The sequence below is a fragment of the Anomalospiza imberbis genome, chromosome 4, assembly GCF_031753505.1.
Source record: "Anomalospiza imberbis isolate Cuckoo-Finch-1a 21T00152 chromosome 4, ASM3175350v1, whole genome shotgun sequence".
NCBI lineage: Eukaryota > Metazoa > Chordata > Aves > Passeriformes > Viduidae > Anomalospiza > Anomalospiza imberbis.
The window spans coordinates 6,310,557-6,334,812 of record NC_089684.1 but is presented as its reverse complement, the minus strand read 5'-3'; the positions used below and the strand labels follow the sequence as shown (position 1 = coordinate 6,334,812).

The window sequence follows — 24,256 nt, the reverse complement described above, 5'->3', positions numbered from 1 at the left end:
GTTGGGAGTGCGCATGTTTAATGAATAGATGTGAACAGCTTGTTTCAAATGTGGCTTACATGCTTCTTCCTATCAGGCTGCTTCATCAGAAGGCAACTTGGATGCCTTCTGTTAGAAGTTCAGAACATTGGATGTAGGTGTTCAAGCAGTCCTGTCTGGGTAAAGCAGTTGGGGTCATCTTCTGTGGATACTGTGTCAGTAGGTGAATATTGCAGAGAACAGAAATATTTCATTTTCTACTTGTTATGTTGCACTCAGATGTATTTCATTCACGGGCTACAGTTTTCTTCCCCAAGCAACAAGCCGCATTGCATGGACTTCTTCTTTCTGAAATGTTATAATTACTTGCTGAGCAAATGGAAACAATATAACCACAATATGGTAGCAGCTGTCTTAGATTCAAAGTGACAATTCTGTAATGACAGGTCTGTGTAACACCCAAGGGTTTTCTTATGCACAGATACATCAGTTCACTGAAATACAAAGCCAAACATGCTATTTTGAGCATAATGACTGACTGAACATCCTTTATGAATACCCCATTTGTTTTTTGTGTCTTGGGTTTGAGATAACATTCATCTTTGAAAGGTCAATTAAAAAAAAAATCTGGAATTATTTAATGTAGAGGTAAAATGAAGGTTGACAGTTTCAACTTCTCAATTTGATTATATAAGGTATATGTTTGTAGAATGATGTTTAGAGGTCTACTTTATGATTTTTCTTTTATTTATTTACAGTCTTATTTATGTTCTGTTTAATATAGTTCAGTTCTGGCCATAAAAGTATTTGTCATTAAGGATGCTATTGTGAAAAATACTTAGAGGTGTTTAAATTCTTGCCCAGTTAGCTGTTTTTTCTTAAATGTTGAATAATTTTCCAAAAGAAAGTATTACTGTCTGATTTGTAAGCATAAGGTGAAGTCAAAACTTAAGTATTGCTGGCTTCAGCTTACAAAACTCCTTTAAAAATGAGAGACAGACATATTCATGCTTTTCATTTTCCAGATTGGTAAAGATGAACATATTTACAGGCAGCTTTTAACAATTCTGGGTTTGGAGTTTGGGGGTTTTTTACTGATTCAATGTGTCACACTTGAAACACGCAATAGAATAAGCTAAAATATTACATACAAATAAACTCCCATCGGTGTAAAGTTGATAAATATTACTCTTGAAGTGAAATTTACCCTGCACAGCAGGGTATAACGAATGTAATTAGTTGTATTGCCAGGTACCAATGTCAGTGCAGTTGAATATATCAAAAAGTAAATATTACTGGTACAAGAATATTTAGCCAAATGAGCAAAGTTTAGCAGAAATTGTAATAGAACACAAATAATTTTAAGATTATTTTTCTTTCTACTATTGCTATGTTTATACTGTATTAAATATCAAATGCTCAGGACTGAACTAAATATTTAATCAGGTTATATTCTGAATGTGTTTCTGTTCTAATTTTGTCTGCAAGGGTATGCAAGTACATTACATAGATTAACTTGTCTCTGCACTTTTCATGTGTTTCAGTGATTGGAAAATACAGTTTTTTAACAAAGTTCTTTTCCAGACCAGTGTTTTATTTAATTCATTTATTGCTCTTCTATCTCTCTGTATGGTCTTTGCAGAAACAGATGGCTGCTACAGCTTTGTCAATGTAAAATCATGGCAATTTATAGAAAGTTCACATCAGTCACTGACGGCTGTAAGGACAAGTTATATGGAAAGTAATTAATATACTTGAAGTTAGTTCTTTACATTCATGAAGTAAAAACTGCACCTGCAATGAACATTGTTGAGTCTCCTCCCGACTTATTGCCCAGAAATACTGGCTTTCCTTAGAGAGAGGGATTGGGCAGGGATAGAGGTGGTTATATTCTGTCACTCTCACGATGGAGAATCTTGCATTACATTACATAATGTCTGAGAACATTTACTGTAAATTATGCAGGCCCAGCAAACTTCATTTAAGGTTGAGCTGCATTAGGTTTTTGTAGTGCATGGTGAACTGGTGATACAAACTCTTTCAGACTTCAACTAATATTTTTTTGTAAAAAATATATAAAGCAGCCCCAGTAGGAGTTCTGCCATTTAAAATATGGTCATGTCTCCATGCAGGCCTAGAGATTAAAAATTTTATACTCACTCCCCCAAGTCATACCACAAAAAATAAAATCGGCCATTGATCAGACTTGGGAGAAATACAGTGGTGGCTTAGATTTTCATAGCTCATCAATTCATGTAATTAAAGGTGGAGGTAAGTAGTGATTAAAGGAACTACTCAGTAAGAAAGAATCCCACCCCTGCTCTTGTAAACAGTAACCTGTCTGTTCAGCAGGTCTTTGTCTCTTACTGTAATGCAAGCAAGATGTCAGAAAACCTGATACCTGCCCTTTTTTAAGTCTTCCATTTCCAATTTCCAGATGCTGATGGGCATCTTGTCTATCTACCATTGGATACTACTCTTGTAAGTGATGGTCAGGTGATAAACAGATTGTGGAGAGGAGTAGAGATTCCCTTAGAATTAGAATAAATCCAGCAAATGGAGCACTGAACAGTGCATCCCCTAATTCCTATCTGGGCAGAATCTCTGGGATGCTGTCATTCCAGATCTCCTGGATTACAGTGTAAGCAAGGGACAAGGTCTCCAGACATCACCTGGAGTATTCTTCCAAGTAGTAAAAGCTTTTTTTATCTTCTGCACTGTACCCTCCATCTTTAGACAGTCCAAACTAGGACCAGAGATCACAAGGCTCAGAAGTCCATGTCCATTTTATGTAGCTACTGAAATAATGGAAATCTTGAATTCTAGGTAAGAATAAAAATCTTTACACTGTGTTCCTACATCATTTGCCAGAGTCCTGTGCTTCAAAGATCTGGTGCATTTATGTCTAAGTTGAGATTTTTCCAGCCTGCTAAGTAGTTACAGGTATCAGTTAAAATCCTTCCTAGCACAGACAACAGAAATCCAGCTAACAGCTGTTAAGCAGCCTGTGTCTGCTTACCAAGTTCATTTTTTGCAATCACAGAAGCACCAAACCATTGGCTTTTGCAGGCACTGTTCAGCTCAGTTCTTTGTCATACTGTCATACATAAGCACAGGTTAAAACAATGCTCTATGAAATATGAAATACTTTTCCCCTCCCTCCTGCTTTGTGTTGCCTGGTTCCATGTGCAGCGTTTAGGGGACTGGGATGTGGTGTGGTAAAGCAGTGGCAGAATGGTGTGGCCACAGCTGGGCTCACTTTTCATTAGTTTTTTTGTTTGTTTTTTTAAGAAAAGCATATACTTAGTTTTCCATCAATCAGCTAAAGCATTACAGCCATTTTGCTGATTTTGGCATCTCACACTTTGCTTTTAAGTTCTAATAGCACATTGATGCACTTCCACTTAGAACAAATTATACTGGCTGCTTTGCGGCCAGTTAAATGTCATATGTTTAATATCAAATATACAGCAACGCGTTCCAAACATGAGTGAATGGCACTTAAGGGACCTTGGATAGGATGCATAAGGACTCAAGACCTGTGTCAGAGGAAGACAGGTTTTTAAAGCAGCATTTCTGGTTTTTAAAGCAGCCTATTTTTGGTGCATAAAGTATTCAGGTGCCAGAAACACTTAGAATAACTTGTAAGGGCAGTTTAATGTGGCAGACTGGAAAAACACAGCTTGCTGGATCCAAGCACCCACACCATTACACCCCATGCACAAAAAGACAGTTGCAAAGCTTGCTACAATTTCAGAAACCTGCTATTTCCACATACACAGAAAAACCATTTGATGCAATGCAAGTAATCAGACTGTTTAGGATAGGAAATCTCCTCTAAATTCATATGTCACTGCATCAGTCAAGTGGAAAATTGCAACAGGGAGTCAAACTTTGGGGCTTATTTCACTGGTTACATAAAAAAGGAAGCACATTTTGGTTAAAATCCAAGCTGCAAGACAACATGCATATTCATTTTCAGGATTTTACAGTGCAGTTAAGAAAGCAAAAGCACCTTTTCTTTGCAGTCTGTGAGCACTTCAGCATTTTGCTGCGAAACAGTTTTAAGCAGTTCCACAGATGAGAAAACACACCACCTTCCAATACCAGTCTATGGCAAAAACAGACATAAATTTAGGAAATCAGCTGGATAACAAAGAGTGCTTTGAATTACCACCGGAATATGTTTCTGGCTTGCACTAGGGTTTGGAAAAGACAGGGCAGTATTGCTGTACTGCTTAAAACCTCCCATTTTAAGGCCTTGTTTCAGTTTCCAAACATTGACACTGATCCTGCTGTTCTGCTACTGCATAATGGACCGAAGACGGATGGACTTCAGTAGAACAGATTGTGCAATTAAGTAGGGATCCTCCTAATATAAGACAAAATCCAGCAAGCCAGCCAACAAACAATGCTTCCCCAAAATCCCACCTGGGAACAATATCTGGTATATTTTCATCCCAAAATTCCTGGACTGTGGAATGGGCAACCCAGGAAACTGGGACAATAGCTGTAATCCCTGATATCCAGAAGAGCATTCCTCCAAACAGCAACAACCGTTTCTTTTGTTCCTGTTGTCTTTCACCAATTTTCAAACAGTCCAACCCAAATCCTGAGAGCAAAAGGCCCAAAAGCCCAGATCCATTGGAAAAAACCATCAAAATCCTAGAAATCCTGAGCTCTGGAGGCAAAGCTAGGAAAGAATCAAAGTCCTTGCATTGCATTCCACCTTCTTCCTGGACAACACAAGCTTGCCAGAGTCCCATGGTCCAGATCTCCAGTTCATTTAGTTCCAAGTTAAGGTTTTTCCACTGGGGTAGGTAGGTGGTGAGACAGGACAGGACCCATCCCAACAGAGACACCAATATGCCACTTAATTGCATCACTGGTTGATAGACCATGGCCATTGTAAGAGCAGAGTCCTGAAAGCTTGAGGAGAAAGGTCTCCCCAGCAGTTCTGTACCAACTGCTACCTTGAGTGATGGTGGAAGCTGTGATGATTTTAGGTCTCTGCTGCCCCAAATATAAGTTCTTGTTATTAACCCTTTGCAAGCTCTGAAACACTTTTTTGTTCTTCACGAATATAAAGTTTCACATAAAGGATGAAGGACTTCACTAAACCATGAGTTAGGCTTTCCGATAAGGATTTGATCTGTTACCTTCCAATTTGCTTGGTAAAATTATATCCCAATGCCTGATGATTACAAGCCTGAGGATGAACAAAGAGGGCTCTATGACCCCTCACCCTAAAACACAACAGAAATCTTTGTGCTTCAATACGGATTAATTAGATTTTAAGTGGTGATAAAAAGGCAGCTCTGTGTGCAACAGGACTTCATTGTAATAGCTAAATTTGAGATTTCAGGGATGTAAATCAAGGCATTGTAAAGAAAGGTAGACTGTTTGCCTATAATCTTTATTCTTAGGCTTCCTTAACATACATAATGGCTTATCTTCCACTGCCCTGTTGTATGTACTCAGCACTGTAAAAGACACTTTGTAAAAGATCCTTATGTTTCACATTTTCTACATTCATTTCTTTTAAAATGGGCTTTGTTTTGACAGACTCTTAAGGGGAAAAGGAGACGGGTATGGTGAAAGTACCGTAGAAAATGAAATCCTAGACATCCTCTCCACCATAATGAACCCGGGCAGATCATCAGCCAGCGTAAACTTTACCTGCCCCAGGACTTCAGCAACACCACGGTAGCAGCTTACACCAGCTCAGTGTCCCCTTTCCTAAAGCCCATGTCCCAGATGGCACACAGAGTATTCACTTAGTATCTAACAACATTTGGCACTCAATGCTCCCAGGGCCAGGAATGCCTAGCACACCTTTCTGATCAAAGCAAGATACCATTATGCAATTACCCCATTAGGAAACCCTGCTTTTTCCTGCTCTCATGTCAGCTAACCTTGTGCTTGTCTACAGGGTCAGAAGGAGAACATCTGTTTGCTGTTTCCCTTCCCACGTGTAACAACAGCACAGCCTGTCTGGGAAGGAGCTGAGCAGCATGAACACATCCACATGAGTATGACCCAACGATGTTTTCCAGTCTTTCTTTATTTCATTTCCTAGATGTGATAATTTATTTATCTGTGTATTTTAATTCTCAGTTGCTCAAAATGGGTTATGTGATGGGAAAACCTAACACTGATTTTGAAGGTTTCCAAAATCCTGAATCATTATCATGGGTATCATTAAGGGTATCATCAAGAACTGCCACTGTGAGATGATCTCTTCTTCATTTTTATAGAGAGTTTTAAATTCAAACCTTGGTTTTTTTTCCTGTCACAAGCTGTGAAGAACCAACAAAAATAAAACCCCAGAAAGATGATCCATCTCCCTTTTTCTTTTTTACCGACCCATTAGTTCAACAGCTTATACTTGACCAAAAAATTACTATGCACAAGACCAGAAATCACCAAGGATATAACTGACAACACTGGGAACAAAGTGTTGCAAGCTAGCCTGTAACTTTGGCCATCCACAGGGCAAAAGAAAAATAAGACAGATTAATCCTGCATTCATTCATTCATTCTCCAGACTGTATTTTCATATTTGGCAGTGTTTCTGTCCCCCTTTTCTGTTCAGAGCAGGAATGCTAGTTCTGGAAATCCTTGTGACTCTCAATGAAAACCTCCATAACACCCTTTGAATAATTTTTAAGATAAACAACCATGATTTATGAATGATTCTGCTCCTTCAGGGGCTACATGCTTATCTGACTTTAAAATCACAGTTACTGAAAGACTGTTTTGGAAGCCTGTTGTGCTTCTCTTGACTCTGAACATTTAGTATTTTCTTCTCTGCTCTTCATTCCAACAGTCCATATAGTCTGAGAGCACAGCATCCAGTCTGTGAAGTCCATCTATTTTGTGAATGTTGACTACAACAGGCACAGTATACCAGCCTTTAAATTATTAGTCAGATCTGCCAATTAAGTTCTGCAACTTATTATTAACAATGCACTAACTTAGAGCAGAAAAAGCTTCCTTACATTATTCTGGAAAAGATTATATGCAATTCTTGTTCTTTTGGAGGAGAGGAGAAGGTAACACTTGCCTTGGCACTAGGATAGTAAAAAGGTCTGAAATGCTTTTACTTGGAATTTACTGATCTTACAAAAAACCACAGCTGAACTATGTACATTCTTAGGTCAGTCACTGCCTTAGTCTTATCTCCCTTGTCCTTCTTTCACACTTTTCTTCCCCACTGTTGCTTCTTTTCTTTACATCTAAAAATGTCTCATTCTCAGAATAATTGTATTTGGTGGACTTGTTCCTACACAGAAGGTGACGCGTCAGAGTTACTACAAAGCCTAAAGGGCTAGAATTGGGCTCCCATCAGTTTTTGTCCTACTGCTCAGAACAACTGGAAACATAAGCCCAGGATTTACAGTTACAATGCCATGACATCAAATATCTGCCAGCATCTGCACAGCCTGAAACAACAGATCAGCTCAGGGGGTTTCAGTGGAGATGGCCACTTGAAAGATGGCTCCCAGTCCAGCAGGTCAGGAAAGTACCTGCCAGGAACTTCAGCAGCAGGAGTCCAGTGCACAAGAGAGCTGCTCCAGGACAACTCTGCCCCTGCTCCCCTTGTCAGCCTCTGCAGCAAGCACTGTGCTTGTGCAACACGGGCTTGTCAAGAAGAAAAGGAAGAGCAGGTACAGCTATCACTGATCAGTGTTCTTCCAGGTAAGGAAGGCGAGGATGGATTTTTAGAGGGAGTTTTGACTGGGTTTAGAGCATTTATTCCCCATTCCTTTTTCTGTATAGACTTTGAAGTCTGAGGTACGCAATATACAGAGATACCAGCCTACAGAGGCCTATGCAGGTAAAATAATGCCTCTGAAGAATATAGCACAAGTCAGGATTGGGGTTATACGGGTTCAGCAATACTTTTCAACTACTGGAGATCACATCTTTCATTCGAACTAGCTTCAAGCATCATTTTGCAAATTGATTTTGACTAGACTAAAGCAGAATCAGAGTGGTCAGCATGCATATCATTTTCTGTAGTAAAGTGCATTAAATTTTTACTTCCCATGAAACCATTTCAGGTTGAACACAAGGATTCTGAATCTCAAGCAAGTGATACATATTCTCTTTAAAAGCTACATTAATCCTTCTGGGAACCTCCACGGCCTGGGAGATTCTTTACCCCCTGCAAAGAGTAATAGAGAATTGTTGTCTTTACACAGCTCTGGAGCCCACACAATTATCCCAATGTTTAATGGTCAGCATAAGTGAAAAGAAATACCAGGTTTACCACTTTGTAATCTGATTAGGCAATTTAAGCCCCCAAAAGTAGAATTATGAGACTTGCTCTTTCCTACACTTTCAGTTCCTTTGTAAAGCATGTTCATGTTGTGGGCTTGTTTATTCTCCTCTACTGGTCCAAAAAGTGTGTTCATCTGAAGTACAGTTGTCCCCAGCAGCACTGCCCAGACACTGCTGTTGTTTTGCTAATTTGAAGATAGTCCTGGAGTTCCCTATTTTTTTTTTTGTTGTTGCTAATTTAAATATCAAGTATTGTTGCCCTGTTCTTTTAAAATTTTTAAAGTTCTTCTAAAAGTTTTCTATGCCTTCTGATGTTTAAATATTTCTACTAGAGTTTCTCATGCATGGTCATATAAATAATTATTGTTTTACATTCTTCTTTGTGGGAAGAGAGAATTGATAAACTGTTAGTTTAACCAGTGTGGTTGGAGAGGTAACAATTTAATCCTCCAAGCCACTGTCACTTTTAGAATTCTATATATTGCAGAGTCAGAAATAAACTTCCTCTTTTTTCCCTCTTTTACATCTAGCATGAATGTGTGAGTTATTTCGTGTCATAGTACAACAAAGTATTTTCTTGAATCATTCACAGGTCTCTCAATTTTAGATTCCCATCTTATAGACATATATGCAAAAGATGGAAATAAGAGCTAGTGTATAGATTTTCTATGGCAGAATCTCAGTTACAGCCAGTAAAACAGCTACTGTCAGAAGTTGGCAATGTAGTGTCTTCAGCATCTTACTACGAGTGACTTAATTCATTCAGCTTGGCAGTCTTTTGCTTTTCGCCTTATTACTTGAACTGGAAGTCATGGGAGTTAACATTTCCTTACCCAGCTAGGAATCCATTTCTTTGTGAAGCTAGAGCATCTTTTGGGTTTGCACAGCCAATGTGCTCTTCAGTGAAACCACAGAAACACCAAGCGAAGAACACAACCCATACTGCTATCCATATGGACTTACTCTAGTCTGCATTTAAGTGAGATTTGACAAAAATTATTATTTGTATTGGTAGAGCTTAAGGTTTTGGGGTGCTTCAGAGAGCATCATGGTACAGAAGTTGACTTCTTCCTGAGAATATATCTGTGTGTCTCCAAATCTTGAGAGTCATAAACTTCACAAGAGAGTAATAGCAGGTACCTTTTGACCTCCCAATGATGTGGACTAATCTAAATTTTATTTATTTATTCCTAAAGTTAGTATGGTGGTTCTTCTGTTTGAGTTCCTCTGTTCCCTCATTGGAATTACAGTACCAAGTTAGACACAGCCTCGCACAGAGCTGGAAGGGTAAATGCAGTAATGCAAGAAGTTCAGTGAATCAAAGCAACACGATGTCCACTAGTACTCCCCACTCCAGTGTATGAATGGCACTTGTTATACTTCTTCTTGAACCCTAGTGCAATCTACAACAGCAACCTTTAATTATGGACACTTAGAAGCCATTATGAAAGCAGGTAAGAGGCAATATAGAGAGGGGTATGTCAGTTATGAAGATATGACAATTTCCATCTTGAAAAGGGAAAAGAGCGTAACTTTAAACATACACAGTTAGCTCATGGTGTCATTACACTTCCACTAAGAACCAAACTCAATATTTAGAGGTGATGATTTATAAGACCACATTATTTGTTTCTGTATTACATCTGAAGACACTGCCACTCAGTGAACGCTAGGACACCGCTAGAGCAAAGTCATAAACCCAAATAACTGAATGTTTTGTGGAGAAGTTAGAGCAGAATGGGACAGTCCAGCAGAGACAAAGAAAATTATTACAAAGGCCACAACACTTCCTCTGATCCACCCCCACCAGTGCAGGCAGCAAGGACACTCCAGCAGTGCAGCCCCTGCAGATGGTTCCACACTGCCAGGGCCAGCACAGAGACAGCTGGGCAGAGCACAGCAGGAGAAGGTGAGGAATCAGCACCTTCAGGAGAGACAGGAAGGGGCTACAGAACCCTCTCAAGGGGGAAAAGGGTACAGACATCACTGTCCTGGTTTCAAAGGGCATATTCCCTGCTTTTCAGTATTGCAGGGACTTCCCAAGCCTGCATACCTTCCCTCTTCAAACACGGGTTGTAATTCATTAAGCAACTTCAGCAAGAGCCTGTTATGCATGCAAAAGAAATGTACTTCTGCGATTGAAAGACCTTGCTAACAGTTTCACTTCTGTAAGATCAATCAAAAGCTTGAAATAGGATGTCATGTAGAACTAATGGTAGTTGCACAAAATCTAGAAGGGAAAGGCACTGAAAGAGTCAAGCACAGCAACATGAAATTGCTGATTTCTGCTTTAGGGATTTATTCAAAACATTGAAATGAGAGAGGGTAGATTTGCCATCATTACACTGGAAGAATAAAGAATGCTTTAAGGCTCAGTACCTCAACCTTTGCGAAACTTTTCCATCACCATCCCAATCCAGACTTCAAAGTGAGGGTTGACTGCGTTAGAAAATTAGCCTTATTCTTCAGGGAATTATTTTAGATATACTGTCAATATAGGAGATTACTGTAAGTATGAAAACTCATGTCAGTTGAGCAGTGATTGGAATGTGATTTCCTTGAATGATGGAAGTCTAAGAAACAATTTCTGAGCTGTGAAATGTATGGACTTATTTATCACCATGCATCCCTCATTGGGAGATTCTGGTTTAATAGAGTGTTGCAGATATATATTTCTATAATGCTTTTCAATTCACATCTGCAGACAATTATTATAATAAGCTTTCTCTCATTCTTTAAGATATGTTTCTTATTATCAGTGAACTTATGAGAAATTACTTATAGTTCCCAGTTGAATTTACATAGGAATTGTTATTGCATGACAATTGGGATTACAAAGGTGATACAGACTTGCTAACCACAAATTAGAAGACTGCACACACCTTTTAACAGCAATCTAGCCAGAATGTAACAAACTGTAAGTCAAGGAAGTGTGGGGCACCTATGGCATTTTGCTCATCTGCCATGTTGAGATTTGTGGGGAAGGGAGGAAAGAACCTGAACAAATTTACGGTTGTTTGAAATATGATTATTCCTTACATTCTAATGGATTAAATTGATCTTGCTCTTTAGCTTTTAAGGTTCAGAGAGCTAGGAAATGCAGAAAGGGAAGATCTTTCCTAGCAAGCAATTGTTCTCTCTTGCATTGCAATATCTTTTCAGTTAAAAAAAAAAAAACACCAAAAAATCAACCAACCAAAAAAAAAAAAAAAAAAAAAAAGAAAACAACAACAAACCAGTTTTTCTTCCCTTTCTTCCCCCAGAGGATTTCATTGGAATTTACATATCCCCTCAGTAATGAAATCTATCTGAGCAAACCTATTGTTTAAAGAGTCCATGACATGCTGTCATTAACAAATTAAAGCACTAACATTTTCAGTATTAGTTAAAGCTTAAATATACACTTTACTGTTGTTCCCTGACACATTCATCCTTACCCCCTTCTCTCTACTCCCTCCCACCTTCCCTACTTTACATCAAGAAAAGCTGAAAGGCCACTATCTCTTCAGGTTCCTTCAGCAGTGCAGTGAGGAGGGAGTCAAGCCAAGGTGCCCATGGCTACTCTGGTGGAAAGAATGGAGACATGGAAGGAGGGAAGGCGGGACATCAGTTTCCTCCTTTCAATTCACCAATTGCAGCCACACAGAAGCGCCCTCAGAGTCAAACACTGCCCACAGAGGTGAAAGGCGTGATGCACAGAATCCACCAGCACGTGTAATGCCCCATGTACTGCAAAACTGGGTATAGCTGAGACAAACAAGAGTGCAGGAGTTCCAATGAATGCTGCATGGGTAGATTGAGACAATGTCTGCCCACGTTTCATATCAGCCCAGAGAGAGAAATCTTGGAGACTGCTAATATCATGCCTCTGCAACGGTAATGGGATAGTTGTTTCTACTTTTACTAATTGATGATGATTGTATCTTGGAAAGGTACTAAGCATCTGCTGCAAAGTATCACATATTTTCCAAACATATTTGCATAGAGGTGAAGGCTACTTCCATCCAAGGACTGAAACATTTAAACAGAGAATGCTTCATCCTAAATGAAAGTCAGCGAAGAAGTTTAGGTTCCGACTCCAGGAAAACAATTATGAAGATGATTAAAATTGGTATTCCCCAATATGAAGATAACCTGTGTTCAAGACTCTACTTTAAATTTACATGGTACTTTACTGAGAAAGTGACTATTTTGAAATATACCCAAGTTTTTGTATTATTTGTAAAAAATTCCATGTAGAAGAAGGAAGTAGCTGCATGAGTTAAAGGACTGTACAAAGACATGTCACTGAGCTTGGTATACACCTGCAAAGCTACATTCACTCATATAAGAACAGCAGTACTATGCTAGGACAAGCCAAAACTTTATCTAGCCCAGCACGAAAAGAATATAAAAACGTGGTAAGGATAGATTGCTGTTGTCTCCATCCTACAGTGTAAAAATCTCTGAGTCTGGAATTTAAAACTAACATTAGGACAGAAGTTTTGTTAAAATCTTCCCTGAAGTTGAAAATATTGTGAACGACACCATCTTGTTGGTATACTGGCATTTTGATGTCTGGATTTTGGCATCTACATTTTGGCAACAAGACTCTAGCCCTAAAAATAAAACGGAAAAAAGTGAATCATCTCAGCAGTGGTCTGCTTGAAATCTAGTATCTTTCACTGTAAGATATGATCTAACTATCACTTTTTTTTTTCTTAATGGAAGGATACACTCCCAAGTGAATGTACAAATTAGTTTCCTATAATATTCTGCCAGATGCACAGATGGCATGAGATGAGGAAAGTGCTCCTTGCATCAAGTGTGTGATGATTTTCATAAAGTACAGGTTCAGTGGTTAGGAGCAATACATCTGTACTCATTTTAAACCCCTTTATACTTCAGCATATTAGCATGCTTCTCTTTATCTAATTATCAGTTCTCCACAGGACAATGATCACAGAATTTTCTGCTATTGTAGTAAATGGAAAAATGGGGCATTACATCCCTCCAAGAGTGCAAATGAATTTCACTATCTGACCCATACGTCCAGTTATACAGATTGTAACCCACAGGAACACCATTGACAGCAGGTTGCTGAAATGCTTGTAACCAGGGGAGTTTCTCCAAAAAGTAAATTTTTGGAGAAACTCCCCTGATTAAAAGGTAATTTGGAGAAAGCTTCCATAAAAATTCAAAGAATCAGTAAAAGTCACTTTTGTCCATCTCTGTCTTACAAGACAAAATGAAGCAAATGACAACTAATAGACAGTTACTAAGCTTTCCTTTAAAAAAAAAATCTCTGCTGACAGAATAAACACAGCCTTCCTAATAAACCTGTTCTAATGAAGCACTGGATTATGGATTGTATTTCCTAAGGCCATGTTCATGTTCTCACATTTGGTCCTCCTTTTGTAAGCAGCACTGAGAATCAGAGGGATGTGCACTGTCAGAAGGATGGGCACTGTCTGCTCTCTTACAAACAACTTTCCTCTTGTTGCAATCCCTTAAAGGAAGCAGCATTTTTTGGTTGTTGTCATCGTTAAATCATATTCAGTTTATGATTTGCTATAATTTTTAATTCTGGTCTAATATTCACATTTCTTGCAGCACACATGCATCCTCTGATGATGTTGATAAGACAAAGCCCTTTCCCAGCTCCTAGCAGATGTATGGAAGATGGGGATCATTGCCCTTCCTCTACTCCCTGCTAGTATCCCTTCATGTACCATGATAGAAAAGCCTTTGTCTCTCACCTCTGCAAGTGGTCCTGCTTTTAGAAATGTTTGCTGAACTCATTATTGAACTCTTACTTCATCTCCACAAATGCCAGCCTTTTTGAGATTTCTGAATCAGAATTAAACTATGTCCAAATTGTGAAAAACTGGAAATGAGGTAGGTTGAGGAAAGGACCAGAAAAAGATATAGCCTGGGAACATCTGATTAAAGATCTGAAGCTGAGTTTCTAAATACTGTGAGGCATAGTGCACATGGGAAGAAAAGATGTGTCAGTATGTAGCTGTGGCACTTTTCCCCACTTAATAAAAGAGTAGTCACATCTCTTTGATTATTTTCTAGAGCACAGAAAACCTTAATGTGCAAATGATCTCACAGGTACCACACAGAACATTTACCTTCGATGTGGTCACATTGTGTTCCACACCATACAGCAAATAAACTTCTCAGGCTTGTACAGGAGGTTTTACCTCCAGCCAATCTGGGGTAGCCCAAGCTGCAGAGCCAGGAATGTTCATGGGGCTGAGGAGAGCAGCTGCAATGAAACTAGTCAGAGGAGGGAACAGTTTTTATCAGAGTACAGCAATCATGCTGCACCACAGCCCTGAACTCCCAATGCAACGGGATCTTTTGACACACTGCTGACTACAAAGCTACATGTTTTGTGCAAGACCAGAAGTGGGCCATGGAAAAGTTTTCATGTTCCCATGGCAAAAAGATAACAAAAACCCTGTCTCCTTTGTCTTTTGTATGATTTGGCTTTCTATCAGAGAACAGCAGGACTGATAATACACTGATAGAGCCTGCTAAGTGACCTAAACAACCAGTAACAGAAAAAGATCTTTGAGTGTGATTGAAGATACTCAAGTTTCAGTAGATGGATCTACAGTGTCAGGTACTGCAGCACAGCCTGGGACTGCCACAGTCCCCACTGCCAGTTGGAACAGGAATTAAAGGCAGAAATGAATGACTCTTGCAAATGAGACAGAAGCAACAAATGCATAATTTGGGAGTTCCCAACAGCTCAGGGAAGAAGCAATAACTGATAGAAAGCTAAGGGCTGCTGAGAGCAGCCTAACATTTCATCAGTAAAGGAAGATTTACAGTCAGCTGGGCAAACTGGGACAAGAAACTGTCTTTGGGAATGTGCCTCACAGAAATGCTGCAAACTAAAGCAAAAAAACCATCTTTGAAACGCTATGTATATGAAGTATTAGACAATTAATATAGAAAACTTCAGACTCTGCAATGCCATGAGCATCTGAAACAGATAAAAACCTAATTTATAGAGACATATCTAGGGCCCTGGAGGCAAAAAATAAAATAATTTAGATCATAAAGCAGAGAAACACTGCTGTTAGAATTTGATATGAGAAGCAGTTAAGGGAGGGGGTTGTCACAGGATTCATAATACAGTTTGTATCTACATACATCTTGAACTGCCTCTGACTACCTTGCTTTACTTTGATTTTAAATGGAGGCCAAGGGTGTGGGTTGGAGAATCAAGAGCTCAAAGAGTTTCAACTGAAAACATATCAACAGCCCAAGCATTAAGAAAAGTCTTCTGTTACCCAGACACACAGAGCCAAATCCAAGAAGGAGCATTAAGAGCACACATTCCAGCCATACACCAAAGCTCTGCTTAGCCAGTATCCTATTTCTGTCAGGGACTGGCAGAACAACAGGGTAAGGAGATAATGCTATATCATACCCTCAATACCTTTTCCAGCTTTCACATAAATGCAGGTCAGGGGCTTCCTAAGTCTAGAGGTTGTGTCTTTGCATTTAATGGCTTGCTCATCAATTGTCCAAGCACTTACTGAAATTATGTTTAACTACCAAAAAAATTATCTCAGGCCAACATTACAAAAAATTCTTGCCTGTATAAGTCTTAGCGAATGGTGAAAGATGGTCTCTTCCCCCTCTTTTAAAATCAGCACCTAAATAAGTTTTTCTGCTTATTTCCCTTTGAGGGACTAAAATATATTAGACAGCAAGACATTATAGGAGGGCTTTCTAGTTCAGATATCCTAGCAAAATTATCCCAGCTTTCACAAAAATAGCCAGAAATATATATTTAAATGATGCCCACAGAAATTAAACATTTAAATATAAACAAGCATATTCCTTCTGATATTTCATTTATTAAAAAGATGCAAAGTTGTTCCAAATATCCTTTTTTTTTTTTTTGTGAATCTAGGCATCTGCTTTACTTTCAGAAACTGAATGCTGCTTCCACTAGCCTCATCTATCCTTGAAGCATATAACTTCCAAACTCTTTCTTGGTGTTCTGAACAGTACTTTGTGCCTTCTCTTTGTTTTGTAATGTGCAAAGTAAACACTAATACCCCTCCAGACAAAAAAAGACAGACTTACTGCTTCTATCGAAATGACAAGAAACTCAAAGGCAGCATAAAGTTATTGTATAATAGAAATCAGAACCATAAGGTCAAGTCAGTCTTAATCCATGGGAAAAATAATATATATATATATATATAGGTAAATAAATAAATAAAAGCGTTAACAAGTAGAGTTTAAACAACTGGCAATAAAAAGCCCTGAGCTTAAGTTTGGACCTCCACACAAACTGGACCACTGAGAAATCATCACAGTTTACAGTCTGGATTCAGTGGCTCTATAGACCAAGGAAAGCAGTATGTAATACACAGAACATGGCAGATGACCAATGGCTGGAAGACAAACTCCAGCCTTTTTCTTACCTCTGATAATGGACATACTTTTAAGAAGCAATTTAACTACATTTTCTGCAAGTACTTTGTTTTCCTTCACCTATAAAAACTATTGGGCATTTAAGGTGGCCAGAAAGAACAAAACAATTACTGTGGAAAATACTGTGGAAAACACAAGAAGAAAACAAATTATGCATATTTATAAGGCAAATGATTTCACTTTCAAAAGAAAAAAGGCTATATTGAATGAACATTTTAGTGCACGGTTCATTTAGCAGTAAGTCTGGCAGTGTCAGTATTCTGATGAGGAAAGTGGTCCTAAGGGTAGATACATCTAATGACTATAGGAGAACTGATAGTAGAAGAGAATTCTTTGATGTTTTATTTAAAGGTTTTGCTCAATAATTCAATAAAGAGATCCATTATAAATCAGGAAAGAGTAAGAACATGCCACAAGTACAATCCAGTAATGAATAAAAATCAAACCTACACAAGGATAGCAAGTATCACTAATTTAGGCAGCATATAATTCACTACTTAACCCTACCAAATTAAGTTATCTGGGGTATAAACCAAGATGGATCTAAACAGTGCCCCTGTTCTAACTGCAAGAGTGAATAGATGAAAAGTACACAGCAGCTCCAGTATTTTCCTTAACAGACATACAATGGTCTAGTTTTTTTGATCACCTATTGATGCCAGATTTTTTTCAGGATTCGAGGTGAGGCAAAGATAAAAAGGAAAAACAAGGGGTATGTGTTTTGTTTCTTATATCTTTTTCACTCATCTCTGACCAAGCACTGGCAGCTCAGATAGGTATCCAATGCCTATTAATAAATCAAAACCACGTTTTGCACAAATTTTAAGAACATGATTCATCCCAAAAAGGGGATATACCTTTACTTTGTAGAAAAATATGTTGATTTATTGCTCCTAAATCTCAAAAAGAACATGCTGCATAATAGGATTAGATTTCTAGAATCTCTGGTGGACACACCTTCAAGGACAACTCATTTTCCCCTTATGCTACCTATATTTAGTCTCACATACAGAAGATTAAAAATACTAAATTCTTACATTCCAACATACCTAACCATTCTGTACTTCTAGTAGGAACTACAAAATTATTCTGCATAACCTCACAAGGAATCTGCAAGCATCAAAGAAACCAAACCAAATTAGGAAATTATTTTCCACAGAGTCTTCCATCAAAACACTGCAAATATGGACATTTCCACAACTCAGCGTGTTGCTACATTGCCATTTGCCCATAAATTCCAATAATACCTAACTCTGGCATCCCACTAGAATCCTAGAGAGTAAATAACAAGTGAGCTATGAATATCAAGCCCCATAATCACAGTCATTGTTACCTATCCCCTATCTTTGAATCCTAAAGATTTTTTTTAATCGCATTAGCTATTTTTACTTTTGTGCCAAAATAAGCAATTCTGAATGAAATTACATCTTTTGGTGTCAACTTCAGCTCTAACCCTGCTATCAAACATCACTCTCAGTAAACAAGACCCCCAGGTGGGGGGGGGGGGAAGGAAAATAACGAAAAAAATAAAAACTTCAGGATCTCCTATTACAGCAGCAACATCTCAACTAGATATAGAGGGCTAAGAACTCTGTGCTTCCTTCCCAAGAAGTAATATTGCCAATATTTATTTTATTCCAGATAGTCATGATTGTCCCTTTAGAATACATCATAATTGGCCCCAGACACTCCTCTGTAGGTATTGATTAATAGTAATAATAGCCATCTTTCTTTCTGACTCAGGTACCACTGAAGCACCCAAGGTCAATATCAACACAAACCAGAGCTTAGAAGGACATAAGGACATGACAGTGGTAACATTTGCAAGGATACAAGATTTTGCTCTAATCAATCTCCTACTACTTTATATTCCTAATCTGAAGACAAAGGCCTTTAGGTTGATATGTCTTCAGGTAAAGAATAGCTGCCTCCATTTTATTATCCTAACAGGACTGTGAAAAAAAAATCAATTAAGAAAATCCATGCCTCTAAAAGATTACTTAGGAACAAGCTCTGAGAATTGTATAAGCCTTCCTTATGCTACAATGTCAGGCATAACTCAGAAGCCAGCTAAAATGAGAAACATAAGCCTGAAGAATTAAATGCAAGTGAAGCAAAATTAAACCACCTCCTGCTAAATCTCTATTTCTTCTTACTGCTGTAAAGTTATAGCAGAACCCTGTTCTGCTTACATATATGGCAATGGAAGTTAGTATTTGTTATACTTGCCATTACCTAAATTCCTTACGGTCAGATCTGACAGTCATCTAAATTATGTTAGAAGTTCACATATAAAAAGTTTGTGTTGTAAAGGGTTGTGGTAGCATTTTTAAGCTTATTATAACTGTAGCATTGGAGGTTTATGCTAACATTGTTATTGTATCCAGATACTCATTTTCAGGAAGGCTGGAATAATTTACTGTACCATGAACTAGCTCTGACTTGCCAGATTCATTTCTTCTCAAGTAGACCCTGTTCTTTTAAACAAATCATGTAAAAACATCGTTCATATACCCAATGTCCTCCGTTGCTACATATTTGAACAAGCAAAGTGTAAAGGCATATTTCTGCATAACCATGATCAATCAGTAGTAAAGTGATGAGCAACCATTCCAGGCAGTTTGCCTACAAATAAGTTTCCTCTCCACTTAAATAAGAGACAGTTAGGAGGTTATTTCCAGCTATAGTTTGTGTGTATTCATAAACGAAACCAAATTGTTACATACCTCAGAGAAAGTTACAACTGATATTAACACTATACTTGCCTCTCCTACATTACAATTTCTCTTATGTCATGACCTGAGCTGAGTGTTTTCAAAGATTTTCAATTAAATGCAGCTTGACTTCTTCAGCATCTGAGAGACCAGCATCTGAACACCTTTATTACATAGTTTAGAAACATTTTATTGCTAGTGCAGTACTGTGCCATGAGCTGATGGTTATAGCTCTAACATGAAAAGGGGCATATGGCTCCTGTCAGACTATTCAGTTTATTTCATCCTTACAGCTGTTATGGAAGCAAATAGAAATTTTAGGCAGAACTCTCAAAACTTGAATTAGTTTCTGTATGCATAGCTATTTATGCTAAAAGCTTTCATTTAAACAAATACCTTAGTGCAGTTGGCACAACCAAAAGCAATTGAGAGTTTGTTTTCCCTTTCATGATATGACTGCTCAGCGATCCTTCACACAAATGCAGCAGTGCTTTGAGACATGCTACGACAACATACAAAGTGTTAGTGCCTGATCCTCAGGACTTCCAAAAAGAAAAGATTCAAATCTTCTGTAACAGTTTCCCTGAGGGCCTGATGAAAAAGCCACATTTCATATTATCACCAAAGTTCACTGGGGCTCCAACCAGTGCACAGTAAAACTGGATGTTGCGCTAAGTAACAACACTTGCCTCAACTTTCTCTGGTCTTAAGCTGGGTCCCCACTCCTACAGGAGCACAGCCCACGATCAGATGGGAAGCCTGGGGCTACTTAAAGAAAACATTCATTCTCGTCAGCTTTCTGACAGCTTTTAAACAAGCAGATTAAAACTGCTTCCAACTTTTGAACATTAGAAATGGTCTCAGCAAAAACAGATCTGTAAGGCACAGAAGGCTGCTGGCAGTAAGAAACAAGTTGAATCAATGAAATTTACTGCCTCACCATCTGATGGAAGAAAACGCATCTCTTCAGACTGTAGCAAATAGACGCAAACATGTTTTATTCTAGCAAAATATTTGTTTCATCACATCTGGAAAGATTATAGCATTGTTCCTTTCCTTACCAGCAAATAAAAGCAGCAGCTTGGTAGTACAGGCACAGAAGACTCATGCCTGGAGTACCAGCTTATGGAATCCTGCAATTCCATCCAAATCTGTGCTTCCAGTTTTTGATCAAACACAGCAATGCATGCCCAAATGCACAGAAAGCCTCATTTAATTCCTTTAACAAACACATACCTCTTCTTCTCTGTGCCTGCATTATCACCTCAAGCCCACTGCTAGATCAACAGGACATGCATGCCTTCCAAAAAGCAGCTGTACACATCCCATGGGCTCAACCAACACTGTTGTTCTTCAATCCATGCACTGTGGTTTATCTACAGTAAAGCCTGCTTGCTATTGCTCCCATCACCACTCTACAGGGGTGCAAAACATTTGCAAAATAGTTGCATCTATTTGCAAACATAGAAGGGCTTCACAGCTTGGTGCACAATCAAGCTTTTAGGACAGAACGCTCTTATGAATTGAGGGTGCCCAGGAAGATTCTGGGCGCACTTGTCATCAGCACATATCTAGCAACCAGACACATCCTGTGAAAACACATCTGTGTGAAGACAGGAGTATTAATAACCAGGAGGAATAAGTGTGCTTCATATTTCTATTAGCAAGGTATTAACTTGCTGTAAATATTAACTTTGCTGTAGTTTAGACAGCTAAGTGCAAATTAATGGAAAGCTTATGGGAGCATAAAGAGACTATGCTCTTAATGATCTCCTTAATACTATCTTTCAGCATACCAGTGGGAATTACTGAGAGATGCATTGTGAGCTATTTCTAGTGCCATTAGAGCCTTAAGACACACAGATAAAAGTATAAGATGACATAAGTATGTATAAGGAGGATTTTAGTAATTCTTAGTAACTTCTTAATTATAAAAGTGTTCCTAATACAATTGTTTCCAGCATGCAATTTAAATTTAATGCTTAAAAGGAATAAAAGTAATAAACCGGTTTTATTAGGATTCCTTATTAGAATATGTCAGTTCTGCAAATTAGTAGAAGCTAATATTTTGGTATCTGCCATGGTAGAAGACAAATGGTTAGAAGACAAACAGCAATGATTCTTTGTTCAGCTATGTTCTGTGAGAGAAACTGAGCACCTTTTCTAATATATGCCACTTAGAAGCATTGAGAGTGAAGAAAGAATAAAATTCCCATTTATAAATTAGCAGGGAAAAAGCAGCTGAGTAACTTTATATGCTAAGACAAAATACATATCCTAGCTATAAGGGAGACTATTTTGTTTTTGCAAAAGAGATCATTGTTCTAGACAAGAGTGGGCTAGATCTTCTCTAAGTAAATTAAATGCTTCCTTTTAAATTACTTCTAAATTGAACCAGAACAATCTGGCAAAGTTCCACCTGATAACATGCAAGCTCAAAACAGTAGCTGCTGCGATTACCTACATTGCCTAAATTTAGACCTGTCCCATGCAAGAGATTTGTGACAAGGTTCAGCCCTTACACCACTAAAGTATGATGAAAGACATGCTCTGTGCCATGGGCAATAAACTCTACAGCTACAAAAAGGCCCCAGGTAACCAACAGACTTCCTCACAATGCCATTATAGAAACAATTCATTAGCTTGGAAGAGAAAACCTTACATAATTTTTGTCTCTTTTTGAGAGTTGAAGATAGCTAGAAGTATGTGGACAAAAAAAAACCAGCTCTCCTACTTGCACTGACTGGTGAGGTACATGGGGAGTATACCAACAGACCTTTTAAGTCACAAATTCCAGGTTCAGTTAGGCCTATGAAGCAAACAAGACAAAAGGTCCCAGTGGTAATGACAAGTCTGTCAGCTATGCTTCATGTATCTTTTCTGGAAAGTAGAGTTACAAAAGCCTCCATCTCAGGCATTAGAAATAAATCCATAAACACTCATTCCACATACCTGGGTGGGGACAGAGAGGATACTGTTTATGAATGCCAAGAAAAAAAAACAAAAAAGCACAGTCTCAGAAACATGAATACCAAAACTATGTAGCATCTACTGCCCTGCCATAGGCATGCATGTACCTTGCCACCTCTTCTTTTTTTTCAGGAAGGAAAAAAGCCTAATGCCATTTGTGGAGCAAGTGATCAAAGGTATCAACCTCTTTCCAAGAAATCACTCAACTTTTCCCTTTGTTCAAGCTAATCTCTATGTGCAAACAACAACTTTCCACACCAATGCTGCCATACAAATCCTGCTGGACTGTGCAAACTGGAGCCTCAGTCAGGATTAAAGTGCAAGCATCACAAAAAAGAAAGTGAGCCTCCTTCTGGGTGCCCACTAAGGCCTTGCTGCAACACTTCTCACAGGGAAGCACAAACTTCTCAACTATCACATCCCTTAGCAAACACCACTGCAGATCAAGTAGGTCTGCCCCTCTCATGGCACAGTTCTCTGCAGACCTCCCATTTGAGCCCAGCCTTTCCTTCCTCAAAGCACAAACCGTAAAATTCCAGCTGTCAGTTTGGCTCCTCCAGCTCCCCGTTTCCTCTCAGTTCACATGGATTGGGACTTTCTTGCAGCCAAGCACTATCATGAACTCCACTACATGAGTTTTCTTCTGTCATAGGTCTTTCCCACCCATCTCCTCAGCTGCCTCCACAGGTTCCTCAAACCCCCAGGCACAGCTTAGCACTAATGAGGCTAACTAGGCTCCTTTAATCTCCCTTCTTGCTAATTACAGGTTATACCTCTGCAGTGAGCCAATCCCACAGCTTCCCATCCCTATTGTGAAAAGAGGGCAGACTTCAACCCCTAATGTGTACAGAAGACATTAAGGAATTTTTAGGTTGCATTTTATGTGGAAGAAGGTAGGAAACAGACTACCTTCTGCCATTGCAAAGATTTGTAGTGGTTTCAGAAAAACAAGGTTTTTTGCTTTGAGATGGACTCTTATGCTTTAAAACCCACAGGAATAAAATTGGATAGACCTGTTCAGTCCAGAAGAATAAATAGTTTTGGTTGTTCAGCTGAGATCAAAGAGACTCCATTCAAACTGATTTTGACCTCTGTCCCTTAGATTTCAAATGAGTGTCCCAGCTGTTTGTATATGCTTACTCACATGACATGGACTCACTTTTGACTAGGAATGCCATTTACACTGGAGAAGTTTCCAGTGAACAGCTATGTTCTTGTGGAAACTGCTGAGTTACCACACTCGCCCTCCCAACAGCAAACAAAACCATTTCCCTCCCCAACAAAACATAAGATTTTTGTCTTAAATGCTGCAAAACTGAACACAAAGTACTCTTGCCACCACAGGTCACTAAGTTCAGGAACAGCAGTGAGGAGCTGATCCTCAATCCAGTATGGAAGTACACAATTGAATGGCCCAGTTCTTAATTTTTGCATGTAAGAAAGTAACCTCTACAGCCTGGTGGTTAGATCTGCTCAAGTGGGGGCACATGGATTTCAGTCCTTCTTTTGGCAACTATCCTATGTCAACTATTTGGAAGAACCAAGCTCCCTCACCTTCCCTTTTCTTTGGGAGTCCTCTCACCATTAAGTGACACACTCACTCTTCCTGATCCAAAGCATATTTAATCATTTCATGCAAAACTTCAGGAAAGGGAATTCAGTAAGCAGAATACTTGAACATTTTATAGCCTCTCAATTAAGGCATTGCATTTGGAATTCCTGCAAGCAGTAAATTAAATGGACTTTGAGCTCCTACTCCCTGCATTAATGCTCTAATCATTAAGCTCTTGGATAAACAAGGAGACAGTACAGGCCACTCTTTCATTTTTACTACCCTAATAAATAAAATTTTTATATGT

The 24,256-nt window shown here is 38.7% G+C and overlaps 1 protein-coding gene, 1 long non-coding RNA gene and 1 pseudogene across 2 annotated transcripts in view; all 3 read right to left on the bottom strand.

Moving 5' to 3' along the window:
* LOC137472177 (uncharacterized) overlaps positions 1-24,256 on the bottom strand; it is an 88,585-nt gene that overhangs the window by 35,810 nt on the left and 28,519 nt on the right. The gene's annotated exons all lie outside the window — the stretch shown is intronic.
* Positions 174-3,007, bottom strand: LOC137472173 (claudin-22-like; annotated as a pseudogene).
* On the bottom strand, positions 3,699-6,280 carry LOC137473346 (claudin-22-like). The gene has a single exon (XM_068189219.1). It carries the CDS (start codon positions 4,884-4,886, stop codon positions 4,233-4,235), a length of 654 nt encoding a protein of 217 aa, XP_068045320.1. The 5' UTR covers positions 4,887-6,280; the 3' UTR covers positions 3,699-4,232.